Here is a 27,137-nt window from a genome sequence, read left to right on the forward strand (position 1 = left end):
CTGTTCTCCTTGCTTGTGCTTTCTCTCTTGTGTGCGCTCTGTCTCTCTCTCTAACAAATGAATAACAAAAGACTGGTTAAGTGTCTTTTTTTTTTAAAGTTTATTTTTTTTTAATCTCTACACTTAACATGGGGCTTGAACTCACAACCCTGAGTCACTTGCTCCTCCAACTGAGCCAGCCAAGTGCCCCTACAGTGTGCTTTTTGAAGTAGTGTCGTGATTCATTATTTTACATATGTATATGTAAGAAGTTCTCTTGTCAGTTCTCACCAAAATTCGATGCAGAACGTTGGTATTTATCGTCTTTGGGATTTCTTTGTTTCTAAAGGATGTACTTCATGTATTTATCAATGTCCACTAGGTGGGAGTACAGAAGGGAGGAAACGTATGTGTAATACACACAATTCCTGACCAAAATTGTTCTAGTTGGAATTCTGCTATATTTGTATATAAGGAAATATTTTTTAAAAAACCAGTATCTCGGGCGCCTGGGTGGCTCAGTGGGTTAAGCCGCTGCCTTCAGCTCAGGTCATGATCCCAGGGTCCTGGGATCGAGTCCCGCATCGGGCTCTCTGCTCAGCAGGGAGCCTGCTTCCCTTCCTCTCTCTCTGCCTGCCTCTCTGCCTACTTGTGATCTGTCAAATAAATGAATAAAATCTTTAAAAAAAAAAAAAAACAGTATCTAAAAAAATACTCCAGTATCTCATTTTGTTTGAATAATTCAGGTTATAATTACCATAGCATTTCAGAAAAAGATTATTTTGGCCTAAAATCACTGGTGAACAGTTCAGGAAGAGACATAACTTGGTACTTGACTGAGGTAAAATTTAAAAAGGAGAGGAGTGGGAAGGGCATTCAAGGTGGCAAGAGTTGGGGGTGGGAGGTTTTTGGAAAGGAGTGATTTGTTAGACTGAACTTACCAGCCTGGGGAAGGAACACTCAGGCTGGCTACAGGTTTTTAAGCAAGTGAGTGACAGAGTTATAAATAGTGCATTGGGAAGATTCCTGTGCTAACTCTTTGAGATAAAAAAGAATAAGCAAAGTTTAAAGATACATCATTTATTGCAAACCCAATAAAGAAATATTTTTTAAAACATGAAGTGCAGTGAATTAATCTTGTTTAATCTATAGTCAAATCTAACTTAAAAAATTTTTTTTGGTCTTCTATTGTGTTGGTCATCATTAAGTATACACATTTTGTCATATTTTGTGATTTTATTCAGCATATGTTTGAATACTTGTTAATATGCCTTTGCGTGCTTAGTGTTGAATATATAGAAGTAGATAAAATATATATGGTTCTTGCCACACATGGCTTTTTAGAATCAATTGTAAGTACCCATATAGTTAGTCTTACAAATTTAAGTGAATAGTTCAGATATAATATGAAACCTGATTAGGATAGATTGGTAAGGTTTTCTGAGAAAGTATCATTTAACTTATACCCTGGAGGAAGAGTAGGGGATTAGCCTACTAAACTGTGATAATCTAATATGAGAAGTCCCAGAAGCATGATGATAAATTCATTCAAGGAAAATGTAGTTGGTAACTGAGGATTTTTAGAGCAGGGGAGTTGCTTAATCTAATGTATAGTTAAATCAGTTGGTTGGAGGGACATAGGTATAGAAGTTGGGAGATTGGGTAGAATATCCTACTGTAATACTGCAGGTGAGAGGTGATGGTAACTTGGACTGGGTGGTGGCAGAGAAATGGAATTGAATAGATTAGAGATTGGCTTTTGGAGGTAAAATGGGCTAGTATGTTGAGTTCGATGTGCTATAGGGAGAATAGGTGTCTAGGATAATTTCCACATTTCTGGTTTGTACAACTTGGAGAAAGAATGAATATAGGTAGAAAGATCATGATTTTAGTTTGGAGTGGATTAGGTTTGAGACTTTAATGGAGACCTAATGTAAATAAATGTATCAGCTTGGCATTTAGAACATATGTCTTAGATGGGTGTCTAAATTGGTAGTAATTTACATATATTTCTTTCTTTCTTTCATTCTTTTTTAAAGGTTTTATTTATTTAATTGACAGAGAGAGAGAGAGATCTCAAGTAGGCAGAGAAGCAGGCAGAGGGAGAGGGGGGAAGCAGGCCCCCTGCTGAGCAGAGAGCCTGATGCGGGGCTCTATCCTAGGACCCTGAGATCATGACCTGAGCCAAAGGCAGAGGCTTAACCCACTGAGCCACCCAGGCACCCCTACATACAGATATTTAAAGCTGTCACCAGTACGTGAGATCTAGACAGAGGGCAGAGTGTCAAGAGATTTGGATGTCTTGGTGGTGTCTTGGGTTGGATGAGGGCCTTCGAGATGGAGAGAAGTGGATGGATTCTCAACATTTTTTTTTTTTTTAAGATTTTTATTTATTTATTTGACAGAGAGAGAGTCAGAGGTCACAAGTAGGCAGAGAGGCAGTCAGAGAGAGAGGGAGGAAGCAGGCTCCCCGCTAAGCAGAGAGCCCAGTCCTGGGACCCTAAGATCATGACCCGAGCCGAAGCAGAGGCCCAACCCACTGAGTCACTGGTGCCCAGATTCTCAACATTTTTAAGAGATGGATCCAGTAGGTCTTGGAGGTTGTTTTGTGTAGGAAATAATTCCTTTATTATGAATATTATCTTTTCATTTGCTGTTTGGTTTTTAAAAGTTTGTAAAATACTTAGGAGATACAGAAAAACCTAGATAGTATTATAATATCAACTGTGTACCCATTGCCCATATTGCATAATTAATGCATAATTAATTTTATTAATAATTCTGTTTGATATTTTTTAAAGAAAATGAAATGTTTTGATTCGAGTTGAAACAGCCTTCCTCCATCCCATATCCTCTTCCTTTTCCCAAGGATTCAGCACTCTCTTGAAATTGTGTGGATCCATTATGTCCTGTTTTAACACTTTTATGTATTCATATATATGTATTGCTTTTAATGTTTTAAAATACTACATAAGTAATGACATATTGTGGATTTCTTTTTGCAACTTCCTTGCTTTGTTCATTGTTATATTTCTGAGATTTGTATGTTTGGAAAATGTAGTTCTATTTCATTCATTTTAGCTGCCATGTAGCATTCTAGGCTCTTTAAAACACCATTACTTTTTTTTTTTTTTTTAAGATTTTATTTATTTATTTGAGAGAGAGAGAATACATGAGCAGGGTGGGAGGGCAGAGGCGGTGGGGGTGGGGGGAGAAGCAGACTCCCCACTGATCATGGAGCCTGACACTGAGCTTGATGGATCCCAGGACACTGGGATCATGGCCCGAGCTGAAGGCAGACTCTTTTTTTTTTTTTAATTTTTTTTATAAACATATATTTTTATCCCCAGGGGTACAGGTCTGTGAATCGCCAGGTTTACACACTTCACAGCACTCACCATAGCACATACCCTCCCCAATGTCCATAACCCCACCCCCCCTCCCCCAAACCCCTCCCCCCATCAACCCTCAGTTTGTTTTGTGAGATTAAGTCACTTATGGTTTGTCTCTGAAGGCAGACTCTTAACTGATTGACATCATCAACGACATTTGTTATCTGTCTTTTTGATTCTGGCCATCCTAGTGGGTATGAAGTGATACCTCATTGTGGTTTTGATTTGCATTTCCCTGATGGCTAGTTGAATTCAGTTTGGTCATTTTTATTTGTCCTACCTGAGAGCATACAGGTGGGGATATTCAGTAGGAAGTTTGGACTTGAGATTCGAGCTTAGGAGAAGAAGCTGAGCAGTTGTAGGTTGGGAGAAGTTAGCATATACACAGTAATTTAGCCATCGAGTGGAGGGAAGTAATCAGGGAGAATAAGATGCGGAGGGAAGTGACTTAAGCCCAAATCCTGAGGAACATTAGTAATTAAATGACAGTAAGGAAAGCAGAACCCCCAAGGGAGGCTGAGAAGCCATGGCCAGAGAGTGAGGTGGAAAACCAGGAGAATGTGGTGTCGTAGAGTCCAATGAAAGAGATTATTTTAGGTTGAAAGAAAGGGCCTATCGTATAAAATGCTGTTGAGATACTCAATAAAATTAGAACTGAAAGTGACCTTCAGATGTAATAATGGGTAAGTCATTTCAGTAGGGGGATGCTGGCTGAGGCCAGATTGAAGTAAATTGAGGAGTGATTGGGAAATAGAGCTCAGCAGGTGTAGACAAAGTGTTAAAGAATTTTGTGAAAGAGAGGCAGTTAGTGGGTATGGTCAAGAGCAACCCATTTCAGATGAGATGGAAGAAATTAAAAATATTAGAGGGAGTGGCATCTTCATGGCTCAGTGGGTTAAAGCATCTGCCTTCAGCTCAGGTCATGATCTCAGGGTCCTGGGATCAAGCCCCGCATTGGGCTCTCTGCTCAGCCGGGAGCCTGCTTCCTCCTCTCTCTCTGCCTGCCTCTCTGCCTACTTGTGATCTCTGTCAAATAAATAAATAAAATCTTTAAAAAAAAAATATTAGAGGGATTATTAGCACAGCTGTGTCCAAAGAAGGCAGAAGGCAGTTAGATCCTGAGTTTGCCTTTGTAATGGGAGGGAAGGAGAAACCTGTGTGTCTTGAGGGCAGGAGGCTGGTGTTTCCTTCTGCTGTCTACTGTTTTCTCTGTGAATTAGGGATGAGGCTGTCTGCACAGAATCATGTAGGAGGTGAGGTGTTCAAAGTAAAGAATGGAGAAGGTTTTGAAATAGGCACTGTGAAGAATAGGAGAGAGCCAACCATGAAAATATAAAACTATTTCTGGACTGCATTGAGAATCCAGTTAGAGGTTCCCAGAGTTTACAATAGTCCAACTTTGTTGTGTGTGTGTGTTTTCTCCATTGGTATTGAGCAATGTGGCATTGAGATTAGTGCTATAATGCAGGTCTGGGGTCTTTTAGCCCAAGTGAAGGACAAGAAGGGAAGGGGATGGAGAGTATAGGGAAAAGAATAGATGGTGAAGTTGAAGTGGAATGTGGAATTGAAGCTGGATGGGGGATTATTCTGCATAATACAGTTGCATTTTGGACCCCAAATTCTCTTGAGTCCTCAGAGTCGATTCTCACTACATTGTCACATCATTTTGCAACAAGATAGATTTTCTGTGCACGCTTATATGCTATGATGATAGTCTAGCTGTTACTGTAATCCATATTTTACTTGTACCCATGTAGTCCTAAACATCATTTGATTAAGCTACAACCTCAGTAAATAAAACAATTTATAGAATTTGTGAATGTACTTTCTAAAAACACTTGAATCTGACATTTTAATACAGTGTGAAACTGCAGCACAACAGGAGTTTGCTGAAGAACTTCAAAAGCGGGAACGTTTTTTAGTTGAAAGAGAACAACTACTTTTCAGACATGAAACTGCTTTGAGTAAAATTAAAGGTGTCGAAGAAGAGGTTCTTACAAGATTTCAGATTATAAAGGAGGTAACTATATAGAATTTGATTTCAGAGTAATGTAATTTCTGTTTTTCTTAGACTCACTAATTATTAGCATTTTGCAGCATATGCTTTATTTCTTCTCCACTCTCCCATCCCCCCATGTAGTTTTTCCTGGATCATTTGAAACTAACTTGTAAAAATCATGACTCAGCACCCCTAAATACTTCCTTAGTATTATCAGTGCTTAATTTTAGGACTGTGTGTCTCCTAAGCATAAGGACATTTGCCACATCATTATCATATTAGGAAATTAATGCTAATAAAATAATTTAACTTCATATACAGTCTGCATTCACTTTCCCAGTTGGGTCTTAAGGTACTTTTTTTAAAGATTTTATTCATTTATTTGAGAGAGAGAGAAAGTGTGCGTGCCAGTGTGATATGGAGAGGGAGAGGCAGATATTCTCAAGCCATCTCCCTGCTGAACATGGAGCCCAATAAAGGGCTCAACCCTACAACTCCAAGATCATGACCTGAACTGAAGCTGAGTCAGATTCTTAACCAACTCAGCCACCCAGGTGCCCCACTGTATTGAAATCTTTTATTGCTTGTTTTATTTTCTGACCAAGGAACTAGATAGAATTCATGCATTATACTTGATTTTTATACCTTTTTGGTTTCTTTGAATCTAGAGCAGTCAGCCATTCTTTTGTGAGACTTTTCTTTGAAGATTCCAGGCCAGCAGTCATATGGAGTATGTCATATTCTGGATTTGCTTGATTGTTTCCTAAGGATTTTTTTTAGGTTGCATATTTTTATCAAGAACATTATCTAGGTGGTAGGGTATACTTTGTTTCATATCAACAGATACATTACTATATTTGTAACTTAAGTAGAATAAATTAAATTCTGTTTTGAAAAATGTATATATCTTGTAATCACCACTATAATCCTAATAAATAATTCTAGCACCCCAAAAGTTACCATATGCCCCTTTGTAGTTATCCCTCCCTGCCCCTAGTACCCCCCCCTGCCAGTAACCACTGAACTATTTTCTGTCCCTGTACTTCTGCCTTTTCCCAGAATGTCATGTAAATAGAATCTTGATTTTTCTTTATTTGTGTTTTTCAGCAGCCATTTAACTATGAGGTATGTCCACATGCTTTTCTTCGAGTTTATCCTGTTTGGGGTTCACTGAACATCTTGACTTTGTACATTAATGTCTTTCACCAAATCTGGGAAGTTTTCAACCAATTATTTCTTCACTTATTTTTTTATGTTCGAACTGCTTTCTCTTCCTTCGGTGTCTCCAGTGACTCATATGTTAGGTCTTTTGGTGTTACACCATAGACTGCTTTGCTCCTTAGCAAAGCATAGGCCTTGCTCCTTTTTCCTCATCTGTTTCTTCTGTGTTCTTCAGATTTGATAATGTCTATTATCTACCGTTACATTGATTTTTTCTTCTTTCATTCCATGTTGCTACTGAGATCATCTAGGGAATTTTTTATTTCTGACATTTTAATGTTCTAAAATTGCTAGTTATGTTCTTTTAAAAATAATGTTTAATTTTCCTTATGAGAATTTTATCTTTCCATTTGCATTCATTTGTATTTACCTCAGGGAATGTACCTAAATATTTAGCACCTGGATCATGTAAGGATTGGCATTTTTCTTGAGAGTTAGCACTTTTTCTGGGTCAGTGACTTTTGGCTTGTATTTGGGACCTTTCAGATATTGTACAGTTTCTGGATCTTGTTCTAATATTCTGTAGACTGTTTATTTTTTTGAGTAGTCAGCCCAGTTGAGTTCTTTGTTTATTTATACATTATAGTCGACATATATTTTGTTAGTTACAGATATACAGCATCATGATTTGACATTTATATGCATTATGAAATGCTCACCACGTTAAACTAGTTACCATCTGTCACTATATAATACTATGACAATATCATTGACTATATACTCTATGCTATACTTTACATCTCTGACTTATTTTGTAATTGGAAGTTTGTACCTTTTGACCACCTTCACCTATTTTGCCCACTCCTGCACACCTCCCTCCCCTGGTGGCAGCCATACCAGTTCTTTCTTTTATGAGTCTGTTTCTGTTTTGTTTTGTTTGTTCATTTGTTTTGTTTTTAGATTTCACGTAAAAGTGAAGTCAGCAGTGATCATCTTTTACTGACTTATTTCACTTAGCTTAATACCCTCAGTGTTCCTTCATGTTGTCACAAATGGTAAAATTTCATTCTCTTTTATGTCTGAATAATATTCCACTGTGTATTTGTACCACATCTTTGTCCATTTATCAGTGGACATCTAGGTTTCCTCCATATGTTGGCTATTGTAAATAATGGCTACAGTGAACATAGGTGTGCATATATCTTTTGGAATTCATGTTTTCATTTTCTTTAGGTAAATACCCAGAGGTGGAATTGCAGGATCATATGGTAGTTTTATTTTTAATTTCTTGAGGAACCTCCATGTGTTTTCCAGAGTGGCTGTGCCGATTTATATTCCCACCAACAGTGCATGAGGTTTCACTTTCTCCACATCCCTGCCAACACTTGTTATTTCTTATGCTTTTGATACAAGCTGTTCTGACTGTCGTAAGGTGATACCTCATTTTGGTTTTGATTGTATTTCCTTGATTATTAGTGAAGTTGATTTTTTCATGTACCTATTGACCATCGATATATGTTCTTTGGAAAAATATTTGTTCAGGTCCACTTCCCATTTTTTAATTGGATTGTTTATTTTGTTGAGTTGTATGAGTTCTTTATATATTTTGAATATTAGCCAGTATCCAAATATATTTTGGATATATCATTTGCAAATATTTTCTCCTGTTCAGTAGGCTGCTTTTTTGTTTTATTGATGGTTTCCTTCACTGTGCAAAAACTTTTTAGTTTGATGTAGATCAAATTGTGATATTTTTCTCCAATTGTTTATTTTTGTTTTTGTTGCACTGGTCTGAAGAGACAGAATAAAAATGTATTGCTAAGACTGATGTCCTGGAGTTTATTGCCATCATTTTACTTTAGGAGTTTTATGATTTCAGGTCTTACGTTTAGGTCTTTAATTCATTCTGAGTTTATTTTTGTATATGGTATGAGAAAGTGGTGCAGTTTCTTTTGTATGTAGCTGTTCAGTTTTCTCAGCACCATTTATTAAAGAGACTGTCTTCTCCATTGTATGTTCTTTCCTCCTTTGTAGTGGATTACTTTACCAAATAAGCATGAGTTTATTGCTGGGCTCTCTGTTCTGTTCCATAGATCTTCATGTCATTTTTTGTGCCAGCACTGTACTGTTTTGATAACTATAGCTTTGTAGTTAAGTTGGAAATCTGAGAGTATGATACCTCCAGGTTTGTTCTTCTTTCTCTAGGTTGCTTTGGCTATTTGGGGTCTTTGATAGTCCAAACAGATTTTAGTATTATTTGTCTTAATTATGTGGAAAATTGCTGTTGGTATTTTTGGTAAGGATTGCATTGAATCTGTAGATTACTTCAGGTAGTATGGAAATGTTAACACTATTATTTGAACTAATCCATGAGCATGGTATATCTTTCCATTTATTTGTGACATCTTCAATTTCTTTCATTAATGCCTTACAATTTTCAGAATGCAGGTCTTTTACCTCTTTGGTTAAATTAATTCCTAGGTATTTTTATTGGTTTCAGTGCAGTTGTAAATGGGATTGTTTTCTTAATTTTTCTTTCTGCTACTTTGATATTAGTATAGAAAGACAACTGATTGCTGTATATTACTTTTGTATCCTGCGACTTTACCGAATTCCCATGTTAGTTCTAATAGTTTTTGGTGAATTCTTTAGGGTTGATTATATATAATATGTTGTCATTTGCAAATAGTGACAGTTTTACTTCTTCCTTCCCAATCTCGCTATGACTAGGTCTTCCAATACTATGTTGAATAAAAGTGGTGAAAGTAGGCATTCTAGTCTTGTTTCTAATCTTAGAATAAAAGTTTTCAGCATTTCATCATTGAGTATGATGTTAGCTGTAGCTTTCTCATATATGGCCTTTATTATGTTGAAGTATGTTCCCTCTATACTCACTTTGTTAATAGTTTTAATCATGAATGGATGTTGCCTTTTGACAAATGTTTTTTCTGCATCTGTTAAGATGGTCATATGTTTTTTATCCTTCATTTTGTTAATGTGGCATATCGTATTGATTTGTGAATATTGAGCTGTTCTTACATCCCTGGAATATATCAGGGTAATGCTGGCCTCACAGAATTAATTTGTCCTTACTCTTAAATAATTTTGTAATAGTTGGGAGAAGGATAGATAGGAACTCTTCTTTGAATGTTTGGTAGAATTCACCTCTGAAGCCATCTGTTTGTTGGGCATTTTTTTTTTTTTTTAAGATTTTATTTATTTGACACAGAGCCATCCTAAGTAGGCAGCGAGGCGGGCAGAGAGAGAGAAGGAAGCAAGCTCCCGGCTGAGCAGAGAGCCTGAATGCGGGGCTCGATTTCAGGACTCTGGGATCATGACCCGAGCCGAAGGCAGAGGCTTTAACCCGCTGAGCCATCCAGGCACCCCTGTTGGGCATTTTTTCATTACTGATTCAATTTTGGTTTTAGTAATTGGTCTGTTCAGGTTTTCTATTCCTTCCTGATTGAGTCTTGGAACATCGTATGTTTCTAGGAATTTATCTATTTCTTCTAGGTCATACAAGTTTTTAGTGTATTATTTTAAATAATAGTCTCTTATAATTCTTTGTGGTGTCAGTTGTAACTTCTCTTTTTTTTTTTTTTTTTTTTTTAAGATTTTATTTATTTATTTGACAGAGAGAGATCACAAGTAGACGGAGAGGCAGGCAGAGAGAGAGAGAGGGAAGCAGGCTCCCTGCTGAGCAGAGAGCCTGATGCGGGCCTCGATCCCAGGACCCTGAGATCATGACCTGAGCCGAAGGCAGCGGCTTAACCCACTGAGCCACCCAGGCACCCTGTAACTTCTCTTTAATTTCAGATTTTATTTTTTTGAATCGTGCATCTGGCTTACGTTTTTGTTTATCTTTTTAAATAATCTTATAATTTGTTCATTTTTTCTATTCTAATTCTATTTTCTACTAGTTTTTAAGGTCTGTTTCATTTATTTGTTCTTTCCTTCTATGACCTTGGGCTTTGTTTTTCTAGTTCCCTTAGGTGTGAGGTTAGATTGTTTATTTGAGACTTTTCTTGTTTCTTGAAGTTGGCCTGTAATACTGTAAATCTCCCTCTTAAAACTTCTTTTGCTCTGTCCCAAAAATTTTAGAATGATCTGTTTCCATATTCGTTTGTCTCAGTTATTTTTTGATTTCCTCTGTTTCTTTTTTGATCCACTGGTTATTTAGTAACATGTTGTTTAACCTTCAAGTGTTTGTGTTTTTTCCATTTTCTTGTAATTGATCTTCAGTTTCATGCCACTATGCTCATGTTTCCATGTACTCCTGAAAAGAATGTGTATTCTCCTGGTTTTAGATAGACTGCTCTGTATATATCTGTTAAGTCCATCTGGTCTAATGTGTTGTTCAGAATCATGGTTTGTTTTTTTTTTTTTAAGATTTTATTTATTTATTTGATAGAGATCACAAGTAGGCAGAGAGGCAGGCAGAGAGAGAGGAGGAAGCGGGCTCCCCACTGAGCAGAGATCCCGATGTGGGGCTCGATCCCAGGACCCTGGAATCATGACTTGAGCTGAAAGCAGAGGCTTTAACCCACTGAGTCACCCAGGCGCCCCTAGAATCATGGTTTTCTTACTGGTGGTCCATCTGGATGATCTAACCATTGATATAAGTGGGGTAACAAAGTCCCCAGCTGTTGTTATATTTCTATCAGTTTCCCTTACTGTATTTAGGTACTCCTATGTTGGAGACATAGGTATTTACAATTGTTATTTCCTCTAGTTGGATTGATCCCTTTATCACTGTGTAGTGCCCTTCTTTGTCTCTTGTTACAGTCTTTGTTTTAAAGTCTATTTTGTCTGATGTAAGGACTAACTACCCCAGCTTTTTCATTTTCATTTGTATGGAATATCTTTTTACATCTCTTCACTTCATCTATACGTGTCTTTGGGTCTGAAGTTAGTCTCTTGACTGGTTTTTGTTCCTTTTTTTTTTTTAAAGATTTTATTTATTTATTTGATAGAGACACAGCAAGAGAGGGAATACAAGCAGGGGGAGTGGGAGAGGGAGAAGCAGACCCCCTGCTGAGCAGGGAGCCCGATGCGGGACTTGATTCCAGGACCCTGGAATCATGACCTGAGCCAAAGGCAGACACTTAACGACTGAGCCACCCAGGCACCCCATGGGTTTTATTTTTTAATCCATTCACTCACCTTATGTTTTTTTATTGGAGCCATTGAGTCCATTTACAGGTATGTACTTTTGCAATTTTGTTGTTTTCTGTTTGTTTTTATAGTTGTTCTACCTTTCTTCTTCTCTTCCTTTGTAGTTAGATAAATTTCCTTAGTTTTATGTTTGGCTTCCTTTATTTTTTGTTTTATCTATTATAGGTTTTTGTTTTTGTTTTTTTTGTTTTTTTTTTTAAAGATTTTCTTTATTTATTTGACAGTCAGAGATCACAAGTAGGCAGAGAGGCAGGCAGAGAGAGAAGGGGAAGCAGGCTCCTTCCTGAGCAGAGAGCCTGATGCGGGGCTCGATCCCTGGACCCTGGGACCATGACCCGAGCCGAAGGCAGAGGCTTTAGCCCACTGAGCCACCCAGGCGCCCCTATTATAGGTTTTTGGTTCGTGGTTATCATGAGGTTCAAATATAACACCCTATGTATATAGCACTCTATTTTAAATTGATAGTCACTTAGATTTAAACACATTCTAAAAGCAATACATTTTACTTCCACTCATCCACATTTTATGTATTGGATGTCATATTTACATCTTCTAATTTTGTGTTTTCTTTAACTATAAATATTATAACTGTAGTTGATTTTACTACCTTTGTTTTTTACCTCCATACTAGCTTTATAACCAATATACTACCTTTACTGTATGTTTACTTTTTCCAGTGAAATGTTTCAGTGATTTTTTTTTTTACTTCTAGTTGTGGCTCATTTTTTTCCACTTAAGGAAATTCCTTTGACATTTCATCTGGGCTTTGTTCAGTGGTGAGGACTCTAACTTCTTTTGTTGTTGTTGTTTTGGAAACCCTGTGTCGTCTTCAGTTCTGAGTAATAACCTTGTGATAATAACCTTGTGGGGTAAGGTATTCTTGTTTACAACCACAAAGGTTTTTTTATTTAAGCAATTCAACTAAATCATGCCACTGCCTTCCAGCCTGTGAAAAATCAGCTGATAGTCATAATTAAATGTTCCCTTTCTTTCTTTCTTTCTTTCTTTCTTTCTTTAAGAGAGAATGCACGCATGTGTGTGTTGGGGGAGGAGCAGAGGGAGAGGAAGAGAGAATCTCAAACTGCACCTGGAACCCATCATGGGGCTTGATCCCACGATCCTGAGTTCATGACCTGGGCTAAAATCAAGAGTTGGATGCCCAACCCCTTGAGCCACCCAGGTTCCCCTAAGCGTTCCCTTTCATATAATTGGTTGCTTTTTTCTTGCTTCTTTTAAGATTCTCTTTTTAAGTTTAATTTTTGATATTTTAATTATTATGATTCTTGTTATGGATCTCTTTGGGTTCTTCATTTTTGGGGCTCTCTACGCTTCCTGGACCTGGATATCTTTCTTTCTCCAGGTTAGGGTAGTTTTTAGCTATTCTTCAAATAATTTTCCACCCATTTCTTTCTCTCTTCTGTACCCCTATAATGCAGTTGTTAGTATGCTCGATATTGTTCTAGAGGTCCCTTAACCTATTTTCATCTTCTTTGTTGTTTAACTTGAATGATGTGTGTGCCTTCCACTTGTGACTGGGGTATAATTCCTGCTGTTAGAGTTGAGGGTGGGACTATTCCCTGGGCCACCACCTGGCTACAGTGCCTGGCCATGACTACTGTAGGTGCATGCTGGCTGAGAGGCACATCTATGGCTGCTGTCTGTGTGGGTGACTGTGAAGCTGGCTCCCGCTCCCTGAGACAAGAGTTTCTTTGAATGGTTGCCCATCCTGACTAAGGATGCCAACTGGGTGTGTCAGGGTGGTTGCTGCTCAGATTGCCTGCCAGGTGTAGTGGATCAGGAGGGGTGCCTATAGGAAGGGTGGGGTGGATTTGCAGGGGAATGCCAGAGTGAGGTGAACAGTGCTAGCAAGATAGATGGAGAGTGTTAAAACTGTCACCCATAGGCAATGGAACAGCTAGGCTGAAGGAGGGCCCCCCAAAATGGCACCCCATGTTTTTTTCTCCCAGAGAAATTTCCTGCAGATTCTTGCTTTTCTAGCACACATGCTAAAATTAGTAGATACCCCTTATATATGGTGCAGGCACTTTTCACACTGCTACCTCGGTGATGGGTCTTGAAGTGAGTGAGATTGTGTGCAGACCCTTTCTGTGTGGAGTCTTGGTTTCTTACTAGCTTGCAGCTCTCCAGAAGTTAGGGCATGCATGGCATGCTAATTTTTCAATACTCCTGTATTTATGCCCTGCTGATTTTCAAAGCCAGATGTTATGGGGACTAGTCTTCCTAGTGCAGATCCCTAGGGCAAGGGTGGGAGTATGCCTGATAAGGAGCTTGAACCCCAACACTCCTTAGGACCTCCAGATCAGTGCTATTCCTCCTGCTTGGTGTTGCCAGGGTTTGTTTCTGACCAGATTGTATTTCTGCCTCTCCCATCCTTCTTGATGTCCCTGTTTCTTTGTATCTTTTCCTGTGGAAGAGTTGTTCTGGTAGCCTTCAGGTTATTCTCAGAGGAGGTTGATCTCCCATTAGTTGCAGCCTTGGTGTGTTCACAAGAAGAGGTGAGCTAAGGATCTTCCTCCTCCATTTTTCGTACTCCATTCTGATTAGGTATAGACCAAAATTCTTTCTCACCTTCTGTGGGAAGTGACCCAATCTCAGTTCAGTTTTCAAAGCTTTTATAATGTTGCTTCAGAGTTGTCTTGTGCATGTGACACTTAGGTTTAGTCTGATACTCAGGTAGTGACATAAATCTTAGTTCAGTTCTCAAGACATTTATTATGGTGCTCTGTGTCATTCCCGTGCTTACAGAATTGGGGGGTTAGTCTGAGACTTCTGTAGTATTTTTAAACTGAGCTCTGATCTCTCCACTTTTTGGAGAGATCTGCTCTGCTGCGTTTGTCAGTGCTGTGCTTGGGCAGCTTAGGGTTTAGCCAGATTCCTAACAGTTTATGTACACCAGAATGAAAAGATGCTCTTTCTGAATCTCTTCTCTGATATTCCCCACATCCCTTGGCTCACCGTGGTCTTTTTCCTGGCATCCCTGGGTGGAAGGGTAGAGTTTCTCTCAGAGTTTTAGCAGCCTGTGCTGCAGGTGAACTTTAGTAGCCAGGGGCCTGTGTTGGGGCAAGACTACTAGAGAAAAAGAGAAACAGAAATCCTGGAAACTTCACCCTCTTGAGGGTTGCTTCTTCATGTTTTCACTCCTTTTTACAATTCCCTGATTCTGTTTACTTTTTACAGTCCTTACGGTAGTTACTTTTTTGTGTTTTGTTTAAGATTTTTAGTTGTAATCAGTAACAGAACTAGAGTGTAGTGGGCTTACCTTGCCATTCTGGAGATGGAACTCATATCCCATATTTTTAGTATCTTTTGGATTTGGAAAAATTTGGAGAATGAGAATATTAACCTAATGTTTGAAATAACTATTTGTGACTATATATACTAAGTTCTTTAAGGAATCATTTAGTGTAATAATAAAATTACATAAAGTTAATGTTTTCAAATGATTGGATTTTAAACAGGGCAGGAAAATAAATGCTTGGATTCTCAAGAGGTTTCCATCCTAGATTTATTCTTGATTTTTTTTCTCTTTAGATTTGTCTGTTATTCTTACTAAGTGTAAAGATAACAGCTTTATTTTAAGGTACCTATATGATTACTTGGAAGAAAGTAATTAATTCATTTTCTTGATTTTCTATGGAAACTTGTTTGTTTTAATATATTACAAATAAATTGAGAATAAAATGTGAAATAAACTATACATATTTACACTTTAAATCAAAACGTGTTATCTCATTTAAATGTAATAACACGGTTAAATTATTTGAATTATTTATAAAGCTGATTAAACAGAGAAAATAGTTTGAGACTCAGAGAAATTTTATTGTTTTTAAATTTTTTGAGATGTAAACAATTTTAGCTACTTAATTAGAACAAGGAATTAGTTCTATCTATGGATATTTCTTTTCAAGGGTAACGTAAATCTTAAATTTTAATTAATTAATTTATTTTTATTTTTTATAAACATATATTTTTATCTCCAGGGGTACAGGTCTGTGAATCGCCAGTTTTACACACTTAACAGCACTCACCATAGCACATACCCTCCCCAGTGTCCATAACTCCACCCCCGCTCACCAACCCCCCTCCCCCCATCAACCCTCAGTTTGTTTTGTGAGATTAAGAGTCACTTATGGTTTGTCTCCCTCCCAATCCCATCTTGTTTCTTGTTAAATTTTAATTTATAAATCTATGAATAACTGACTAGTCTCTTGAAGAAGATAAGAAATCTCTCATTGTTTTATCATTCCATGATGTGATAGAAATTATTTCAGTGTGATCCAGTGGATATTTTTGAGCAGAAACAAAATAGTTTTTTTAATAGGAACTTAACAAATGCTTTTAATGCTTAGTTATTACATTGGTTGATGATATAGTTTTTATAAATTATTTGCAGTATTGGTCACATATGCTTAAATGCACTAATTAAAGTCCTGATTCAAGGAGTTCTAATTTTTAATTGATTTGTGTTCAATAGCTTTAGTGACATGGAATCCTTACCTAATTTTTAGATCAGATTTTTTTTCCCCTCTAGCAACATGTTGCAGAAGTTGAGCACTTAACTGAAGTTCTTAAGGAAAGAAACAAAGAAAGCAAGAGGCTAAGGTCCTCTTTTGATGCACTGAAAGAACTGAATGATAACTTAAAAAAGCAGGTAAGACCTATTTTAATAAATACTAGATTATAAGATTTTTAAAACTTTTATCATCTTATTTAACAAATTATATATCAGTCTTAGAATATATTCTAGCTAGAGAAAGTTTTAATTAACTTTATTTGCTAACTTTATTTCCTATAATACTTGCAAATATAAATATGGTATTGTTAAGCTTTTGATTTCTCATCATCTGTTTTAGCATCCAGCTGAGATGTTTTTGCAGTTTGGAATTTTTTTTAAATATAAGAGTAATTAATAGATTTAAAACAAGCAAAAAAAAGTAAAAAGACATGATAATTTGGGGAGTTTTAGGCATTGTTTTTAGCTAATACTTCTTTTAACTGCTATTTTATACTACGGCTTATTTAACATTCATTTATTTTTTGGACCTCTGTTATATGCTAGGCCCTGTACTAGCATGAATACAAAGTGCTATCATACAGAGGGCTGTCATATTGTACTGTGATTATGTAAGTGATATGATCTAGGTTACTGCTTAATAAAACTGAAGTTGCAAAGCAAATATATTTGTGGGTTGTATCTCTTTTTCTTTTTTTTTTTCTTAACTTTCACCAGTTTTTGACTGAAAGATGGCAAAGAATACGTTCGAGGGAGACAGGAGAATGATTATGTTTGTATTTGTGTAAAGAGGAGAAGTAGGTGAGCAGAAATTGGGGTAAACCCAGTCACTTCAAAAATGAAAACTTTGGGCTGGAAGACTTCATGGATTCTAAAATGTAACTAAGGTCAGACTCTCAGAGATAATTTGCATCCTGGAATTCCTTAGGTAGCTGTATGTTTTTAGTTTCTGTTTTTGATATCCTATAGTTACTGCTTGTTAACAACCTTTCTCACTGGCAATGACAACTAGGTACATTTCTCATTTGATCTAAGTTCTTTGGCTTCCCTGAATTCATTTATGGCCTCCCACAGTAGAAGTAGGGATGGCCTTCACTTACTGTTGTTTGGAAGCCAGCTTTATCCCTGGAGAGATTACTTGTTCCCATCACACTCTCAATCTAGTGTGTTCTCTCTCTCTTTTTAAAAGATCTTATTTAGGGGCGCCTGGGTGGCTCAGTGGGTTGGGCCGCTGCCTTTGGCTCGGGTCATGATCCCAGGTCCTGGGTTCGAGCCCCACATCGGGCTTTCTGCTCAGCGGGGAGCCTGCTTCCTCCTCTCTCTCTGCCTGCCTCTCTGCCTACTTGTGATTTCTCTCTGTCAAATAAATAAATAAAATCTTTAAAAAAAAAAAAAAGATCTTATTTATTTGAGAGAGAGAGAGCAAGAGGAGAGAGCACAAGCCAGGGGGTGGGGCAGAGGGAGAGGAAGGAGAAAACTCCCCACTGAGCAGAGAGCCTGATGAGGAACTCAATCCCAGGACCCTGGGATCACACCCTGAGCTGAAGACAGCCGCCTAACCAACTGAGGCACCCGGGCACCCCCCCCCTCTTTTTTTTTTTTTTTTTAAGATTTTATTTATTTATTTGACAGAGAGAGATCACAAGCAGGCAGAGAGGCAGGCAGAGAGAGAGGAGGAAGCAGGCTCCCCGCTGAGCAGAGAGCCCGATGCGGGGCTCGATCCCAGGACCCTGGGATCATGACCTGAGCCGAAGGCAGCGGCTTAACCCACTGAGCCACCCAGGCGCCCCCTCTCTCTCTTTTTAATTGAAGTACGGTTGCTTGACACAAGACATATTAGTTTCAGGTGTAAAACATAATGATTTGACAATGTTATATGGTATGCTGTGCTCAACACGAAGTGTTTCACTATATAATTTTCTTTCACTATACAACTCTAGCACTCTTTTTTTTGAGAAGGGTTTCTTTATTTCTTAATAATTTTGTATGTTTGTTTGGGTGTGTGGTGAGTGAAGTGGAAATGTGAATTATTAAGTGATAGACCTAATGATAATTGGATTTTTGATCTAGTGTGACCAAACTGAAAGAGCTTGGGAGAAACCCTTTGGTACCAGAGGGCAGAATGCGTTTTTATGGTTACTCTGTTTAGTGTAAATGAGGAGTCAGCAATTTTATTCTTTAAGGATGAAATAGTAAATATTTTGGCCTCTGTGAGACATATAGTCTGTCATGCCTCAATTCTGACATAATGCAAAAGTAGCTATAGGCAATAAGTAAGTGAATGAGCATGGCTGTAAGATGCTATTTATAACAATAAGCGTTCAGATTTGATCCATGGGCTATAGTTTGCCAGCTTTTGGTATGATGAATTATATATATATGCATATATATGTGTATATATATACACACACATATACAGTTGACCATTGAATATCATGGGTTTGAACTGTGTTCCACTTACATGAAGTTGTTTTTTTTTTTTATAAATGCAGTACAATATTGTACATATTTTCTCTTATGATTTTCTCTTTCTTTTTCATGTCAGAGTCTACCATCTTACTTTTATTATATTTTTTTCTCATTATATTCAGGAGAATTATTCTCCTTTAGTAATCCTGGATATGACAAAGATCAGGCCAGGAATTGCATTTTCCCACCGCTTCTCAAGAGTATGCTCTGCTGATCTGGGTCACTTTGTTCCCTTTCTCCTCCCCGTCTCAGCATCCACCCCTCTTCATTTTTTTTCTTTTTTTGATGTTCTTTTTTTTCTCTTCTCTTTTTTTTTTTAATGTAAATTCCATTAATTCTTATAGTATTAGTTTCAGAAGTAGAGTTCAGTGATTCCTCAGTCTTACCTAATACCCAGTGCTCATTATATCATGTTCCTTAATGTCTATCACCCAGTTACCTCATCGCCCCATCCCCATCCCCTTCCCCTCCAGCAACGCTCAATTAGTTTCCTTTGATTAAGAGTCTCTCATTTGTCTCCCTCTCAGATTTTGTCTTATTTTTCCCTCCTTCTGCTATAATCCTCTGTTTTGTTTCTTAAATTCTACATGAGTGAGATCATATAATTGTCTTTCTCTGATTAACTTATTCACTCAGCATAATGCCCTCCAGTTCCATCCATGTCAATGTAAATGAAAAGATTTCATCCTTTCTGATGGTTAAGTATTATTGCATTGTATATATATACCACATGGTCTCGTGGGTCTCCATGGGTCTTGTGGTTTATCTTCCAATATATTGCCTAGGATTCACTTTGCCACACCTCCTACCTTGCACAAAGTGGTTGCTTTTCTATTTGTAGAATTACAGCAATTCTTTTCTTAGAGCTCTGGTTCAGTTCACAGGAGTTCCAAATGATTTGATAGCTCTCTAGCTGAATTCCTGGGACCAGACAAAACTAAGAGCTCCTGCTTTTCCGCCATCTTGGAATGTCTCTCCTTATGATTTTCCTAATAACCTGTTGTTTTCTCCAACCTACTTCAATATAAGAACATTGTATATAATACATATAACATAAAAAGTATGTGTTAATTGACTTTATGTTATCACTAAGGCTCCTTGTCAACATTAAGCTACTATTAAAGTGTTTTGGGGAGTGAAAAGTTCTATGTGAATTTTTTATTGCCCAGGGGTTGATGACCATCATGGTTCAAAGCTTAACTATATTTTAAAATTGCTAAATAAAAAGGTAAGTTATTTCTGTGACTGACTTGCATAGTAATTTGTGGTAGTATTGGACATAAGTCTGCAATAATAACAATAATGATAATAATAATAAAACAATTTCCATTAAGTCTTAACAAGCTGAGGAGTCAAGGATTAATATTCAGGACTCATGAGGCTTTAAGGTCCTTGTGAATACCATAGACTTTCATTTGAAAGGATCAGGGTTGCATCCTAGGAAGAGGCAAATTATAGATATGGAACCCTCCTGAAGCTGAAATGTGGTCTTAACTGATCTTAGTTCCTGTTTAGAATAAGGTAATCAGTCCCCATTTGGGGTATCTAGCAAAGAAAAGAATGAGCCCGCTCTGAAAGAAAATTATTATGTACAAAATTTATAAATTTTCTTTGTCATTCTATACAAAATTAATCATTACATTAAAAGAATCACATGAATCACTGTATTCTACTCATGAAACCAATATTGAACTGCATGTTAACTAACTAGAATTTACTAAAAATTATAAAAAGACAGAATCACATAACTCAATATAAAGGGAACAAAAATGCCCAAAACAATATGAATATTCTAGCAATGATCAAGATATTGGACCTAGTAGGCAGTGACTTTAAAATAATGATTAATATGTTCAAGAAAGTAGAAAAAAAGATTGGGAACTTCATTAGAGAAGGAGAATTTATAAAAAGGAATTAAAATGAAATTCTGAAACTTAAAAATACACTAATTGAATTTCAGAACTCCAGCGAATGGGTTTAATAGCAGATGAGACACAGCAGAAGACAGGATTAATGAACTGGAAGATCATTTCCTATTGATCCTAAAAAGTTTTGAAATAAAAACATTGAGTGGAGAAAGAATAAACAAATTTATAAAAGAGATATGTTCAGTTAAAATTTTCAACATGGGAGTTCAAAAAGAGATCATAGGACAAAAACTTGTAAAAAAATAAATTTGTAAAACTTGTAAAAACAATAAATTATGTTAAGCCTAAGCAGGATAAATGTTGAGGAAAACCATACATAAGAACATTGATTTCAGACTGCTGAAAACATTAGATAAAGATAAAAGGAGCAGTAAGACTTAAGACTTTCTTTTAAGGAGAAAACATCACATACCTAAATATAAATAGAAAAAGAGAAAAACCCTCCTTGTATGAGGCCAGGATAACCTTGAAACTAAATGTATCAAGATTATTACAGAAAAAGAAATATTCAAGCTAGTTGCATGGGAATATAGATGCAAAAATTGTAAATATTAGCAAATTGAATCTAGCAATACATAAAAATAATATAACTAAGTGGATTTAGTACAGGAAAACAAAGTTTATCATTTGAAAATTGTGGTTTATTATTTGAAAATTAACATCTGATAAAAGGAGAAAAATCATGTTATTTCTATTGATAATAAAATTCAGCACTAACTCATGATACTAGTAATAAAAGAATTTAAATTTGATAAGGTAGCTGCAAAAAAACCCAACAACAAAATCATACTTGTTATTGTTTTTCCTCTAAAATCAGAAGGAAGCAAGTGTGCTTACTGTTACTGTTTCTTTTTCTTTTTTTTTTTTTTTTTAAGATTTTTATTTATTTATTTGATTGACAGAGATCACAAGTAGGCAGAGAGGCAGGCAGAGAGAGAGAGCCTGATGCAGGGCTCAATCCCAGGACCCTGAAATCATGACCTGGGCTGAAGGCAGAGGCTTAACCCACTGAGCCTCTCAGGTGCCCCTCACTGTTACTGTTTCTATTGAACACTGTACTAGTCAGTGCAATAGGGGAAAAAATTAGGAAATAAGGATTGGAAAGGAAGAAGTAAGAATTATCTACTGATAACATGATTATGTAATTGTATACACAGGTATCCAAATAAATATACAAACAATTTAGAATAAAGCAAATATAGGAGAATCCTTGGATGTGAATTCAATACACAAAAATCAAGTGTATTTTTATATGCCAACAGTAATCAAATAGTGTTGTTTATTGAAAGATACCACAGATAATAGAATCAAAAAGCATAGCTATCCAGGAATAAATTTAAAAGAAATATTTATTAATTTATAACTAACACATATACTGAAAAGTACAAAACATTAAGAGAAAATAAATAAAACCTAGATAAATGGAATGCTGTGAAGACTTAGTGTTTGTAAACATGTCACTTCTTCCTAAATTTATATATTTAATCCAATTTCAATAATTCTTTATACTGCATACTTAATGATTTGTACACTTTTCTGTATATACATAAAAAGTTCGATTTAAAGACATTTCCCATTAAAATATATACTTGTAAGATGTCAAGAGACTTGCAAATAGAATGAAGTTAAACTTAGATACTATTAGTACTTTAGGGACAAATGATGATTTTAGCTATTTTTTTAAATTAAAATTTTTATTTTTTTATTAAAGTATAATTGTCATACAATATCCTGTTTCAGGTGTATATCATAGTGATACACTATTTTTATACATTTCAAAATGATTTCCATAAGTCTAATTACTATGAGCAGTGATCTTCTTTAATTATGAATGCTGCCTCTGTTTTGTTACACTGTTTGGTTATATAGACTAGATAATATATTTGTGAAACCTTTAGTATGAAATCAGCTTAAGTTTTATATTGAAGTATTTAATGTTTTCTCACTTTAGTTAAATGAAGTAAGTGAAGAAAACAAAAAGATGGAGATTCAGGCTAAGAGAGTTCAAGCTCGTTTAGATAATTTACAGGTAAGTTGTCTTCTCTTTTGACACAAGTGAATTTTAAATGATTGCTTTTGGATTTTTCTCACCTTTCATACAATTGTATTTTAATTCATGGATATGTACTGTTGCAGAGGAAGTATGAGTTTATGACAATACAGAGATTGAAAGGAAATTCACATGCTGCTAATGAAACGAAAAGTTTAAAACAAGATAAAGTCCCAGTCTCAAAAACTCACAAGGTATGATATGATTGAAAATTTCTCCAATAGAAAACAAAGACATTTTCTCTTTGTTCTTGAATCTATTTTTGGCAGACATCATTTTGGTATGAAAGGGTTTACCATAATAATTCCTTTACAGAGAAATATCTGTATAATATTTCTAGTATGCTTTTATTTACAAAAGCAAAACAAGTGCTTCAGGCACAGACCTTAAGCCTAATAAGAGCTTTGTTTTTCGTTGTGTTTTAAGATTCCACAAGCTTTCCATGTTTTCTGTCAAGACTGTAATCCATGCCTGAATGGGCTTTATTTACTAATTTTTTCTAAGGACTTTTTTACTTTGAGGTATAAATTACATACAGTAATATAATGCAGAGACCGTTAAGTATATAGCTCAGTCAGTTTTGACAAATGCCTATATTCATGTAACCTGCAACTAGAAATAGAACATTTCCATCACCGTAAAAAGTTCCCTTATGTCCCTTCTCAGTTCTTCCCTGCTAGAGGTAGCTGTTAATCTGATTTCTATCACCATAAATTAATTTTAGAACTATTTTAGAACTAATTTAGAACTATTTTAGAACTTCAGTCATTGGGGTTGTATAGTATGCACTCATTTATGTAAGGCTTATTTTGCTCATCATGACATTGGGTGTATCAGTAGTTTGTTCCTCTATTGCTCGGTAGTATTCCACTATATGAATAGATAACAATTTGCTTATCCATTCTTCTTTTAATAGACACCTGGGTTATTCCTACCTTTTGTCTATTACGAAAAAAGCCGCTAAGAATGTTTACGTACAAAGCTTTTAGTGGACAGATGTTTTCATTCCCCTTGGAAATACAACCAAGACTGGAATTTCTGGGTCATATATACTTGACTCTTTGTGAAACTGCCGGTTTTCCGAAGCAGTTATACCATTTTATACTCCTACTAGCAATGTTTGAATGTTAGTTACTCCACAACTATGCCAACATTTGGTATTTTCACTCTTTTTCATTTTGACCTTTTCAATGGGTGGCTAGTGATACCTCACTGTAGGCTGTTAATAATTTTGATAAATCCTCTAGTTATTTTCCTAAAGTAGGAATACAGCATCATTTAAAGATAGTTGTAGAGGAATCTCAGTAACAAAATCAGGAGCCACCATTGGGCGGTGTGACTCTAAAGGTGTTAACTGTCTGGCTGGCCTATGATGAAGATACCATGGCTCAGCAGGACCAAATTCAATAAAAGATTGCTGTGCAGAACTCTCTTTCTTGGAGCTGTTGGAGCTGACATTCTGTACAGGGAGTACACTGAGGATGACATCTGTCAACAGAAGATTGAGCATCTTTACCAAAAGTTCTTCTACATCTGTAAGACCAGGCTTTATGTGAACTGCTTCTCTTGTGCTTTTGGATGCTTGCACCTGGAGGTGCTGCTGAATGTGAGCAAGAAGTTTTAGCAATTCAAACCTGTGTCTGCCAAGATCAAAGAGGACCTCGTCTCCCAGGCCTTTACTGGGTTCGCAGTTTAAACATTTCCACCCATGTTTTACAGACCTGATTGAGCAAATGGAGAAGCATACCTCAGTAGTCAATCTGTTGGCCTCCTTTAGCAACTAGAGGACCTTGGACTTTCTGTTAGTCTCTCTGCAGCTGCTCACCTCAGGCTACCTGTAGTGTGAGAAGTGCCCATTGAGAGCGGGCAGACTGTCAAGGAGTTCTGCCACCAGGAGGTAGAGGTCATGTAAAGGGACAATAACCACATCCACACCATCCTGCTGGCCCAGGCCCTCAGGGTTTCCATCTGGGTGGGTGGAGGGGACCATAGCAAAGGCATCAAGACCAACCTGCACATCTTTCCTGAGGCTCCAAACCCAAGGTCTACCTTCTCTCCTGTCCAGGACCTATGATTTTGTGTACAAATAGGGCCAGCTTTGTCCTGCCACTGCCCTCTGCCAGGTAACACATATGTATAGAAATTTTTTTTGTGGTTGTAAATGAAAATATTTCACTACTCCTACCCTCACCTTCTTCCTGTCATACAACGTTCCATGTTTTATTAAAGGGGATGCCTTTATACTTAGTACTTAAGATGATTGAAGTTATTATGTAAAGTCTCTATTTGAAGAAAACAGGTTAAAATTACCCCTGTTCAGAACAATCCTAAAATTTGTTTGCAAGCAGAAAAGACCCCAAATGGCCAAAGGAATGTTGAAAAAGAAAACCAAAGCTGGAGGCTTCACAATTCTGGACTTCAAGCTGTATTACAAAGTTTTAGTCATTAAGACTGTATGGTACTGGCAGAAAAACAGACACATAGATCAGTGGAACAGAATAGAGAACCCAGAAATGGACCCTCAACTCTATGGTCAACTAATCATCAACAAATAGGAAAGAATATGCAGTGGAAAAAAGACCATATCTTCAACAAATGGTGTTGGGAAAATTGGACAGCCACATGCAGAAGAATGAAACAACCACTTTCTTACACCATACACAAAAATAAACTCAGAATGGTTGAAAGACGTAAATGTGAGACAGGAATGCATCAAAATCCTAGAGGACAACACGGGCAGTAACCTCTTCGACCTTTGCTGCAATAACTTCTTGCTAGACATGTCTCCAAATGCAAGAGAAACAAAAGCAAAACTGAACTATTAGGACTTTATCAAGATGAAAAGCTTCTCCACTGCAAAGGACACAGTCAGCAAAGCTTAAAAAGTCAGTCTACAGAATGGGAGAAGATATTTGCAAAGGCCTATCAGATAAAGGGCTAGTGTCCCAAATCTAGAAAGCTTACCAAGCTCAGTACCCAAAAAACCAAAAATCCAGTCAAGAAATGGGCAGAAGACATGAACAGACATTTTTCCAAAGAAAACATACAAATGGCCATCAGACACATGAAAAAAATGGCTCAACATCACTCAGCACCAGGGAAATAGAAATCAACACCACAATGAGATACCACCTCACGCCAGTCAGAATGGCTAAAATGAACAAGTTAGGAAACAACAGATGTTGGCGAGGATATAGAGAAAAGGAGAAGCCTCTTGCACTGTTGGTAGGAATGCAAGCTGGTGCAGCCACTCTGGAAAACAGTGTGGCAGTTCCTCAAAAAATTAAAAATAGAGCTGCCCTATGACTTGGCAATTGCACTTTTTAGGTATTGATCCAAAGGATGCAAAAATAGTGATTTGAAGGGGCACATGCACCCCAGTGTTCATAGCAGCAATGTCCACAATAGCCAAACTATGGAAGGAGTCTAGATGTCCATCAGCAGAAGAATGGATAAAGCAGATGTGATATGTATATACAATGGCATATTATTTAGGAGTCATCGAATTCTACCTCTGAAACTAATAATATATGTCAGTTAAATTTAATATAAATTATAAATTAAAATATTATCCTTGTCCAGAATAATGCAACTCTGTTTTTAATAATCTGATTTTGATTTTGTGGATTGCTATCTGGTTAATGTTACCTTTTTGTTTATTTGCTTTTATAGTTCTGTCTTTTCAGATTTCTTAGAAACTAAATCTAGCATAGTTCCCTGTTTAAGGTAGATGTGTGATAAATGTAGAATGAAATTGACTAAAAGTTATTTGAAGGAGTGCTAAATCAGTGTAATTGAATTTATATATTTTTATGGAATTTTTTTCTTATTCTTCACCTCACATTTTGATGGACTCTGAGAGAACAGGATTTCCAGGAAAAGTTTCATATTCTGTTTATAGAATGTTATAAAAAAAAAGAAAAAAAAATTCTTTGGGAAGAAGAAAATAAGTTCCATGGTAGAAATTGTTTAACTTTCTAAACCTTTAAACTTGTTAAAATCTTCGTTATGATGGTTTTTGCTCCTGAGTTAAGGCCAATTTTACTTTTCTGTGTTTCAAACTTGGAAAAAGAATTTTTATGAAAATTCTTTTTTTTTTTTTTTTTTTGGCAATAAGTCTTGGTTCTTTGAATTTCCTCTTTTTTTTTTTTTAAGATTTTATTTATTTTTTAGAGAGAGAGAGCACAAGCAGGAGCTGCAGCATTCAGAGGGAGAAGCAGGCTCTCCGCTGAGCAGGGAGCCTGACGTGGGGCTTGATCCCAGGACCCTGAAGGCAGATGCTTAACAGACTAAGCCATCCAGGCATCCTTCAGTTTCCTTTCCCTTTTTCCCTTCCTTCCTTCCTTCCTTCCTTCCTTCCTTCCTTCCTTCCTTCCTTCCAAGTAGGCTCCACACTCTTGATGGAGTCCAGTACAGGGCTTGAACTCACAACCCTGATCAAGACCTGAGC

At 36.6% G+C, this 27,137-nt stretch overlaps 1 protein-coding gene and 1 pseudogene across 7 annotated transcripts in view; both read left to right on the forward strand.

Moving 5' to 3' along the window:
* Window positions 1-27,137, forward strand: part of CCDC138 (coiled-coil domain containing 138) — a 121,006-nt gene that overhangs the window by 9,730 nt on the left and 84,139 nt on the right. For all 7 annotated transcript variants that reach the window (XM_047746184.1, XM_047746185.1, XM_047746182.1 and 4 more), the window contains exons 6-9: window positions 5,233-5,391; window positions 16,259-16,378; window positions 22,589-22,666; window positions 22,774-22,881. In XM_047746184.1, the coding sequence (XP_047602140.1) occupies window positions 5,233-5,391; window positions 16,259-16,378; window positions 22,589-22,666; window positions 22,774-22,881 (465 nt within the window). The remainder of the gene's footprint in view (window positions 1-5,232; window positions 5,392-16,258; window positions 16,379-22,588; window positions 22,667-22,773; window positions 22,882-27,137) is intronic.
* On the forward strand, window positions 23,340-24,981 carry LOC125108818 (ubiquitin thioesterase OTUB1-like; annotated as a pseudogene).

Source organism: Lutra lutra, chromosome 9, assembly GCF_902655055.1.
Source record: "Lutra lutra chromosome 9, mLutLut1.2, whole genome shotgun sequence".
NCBI lineage: Eukaryota > Metazoa > Chordata > Mammalia > Carnivora > Mustelidae > Lutra > Lutra lutra.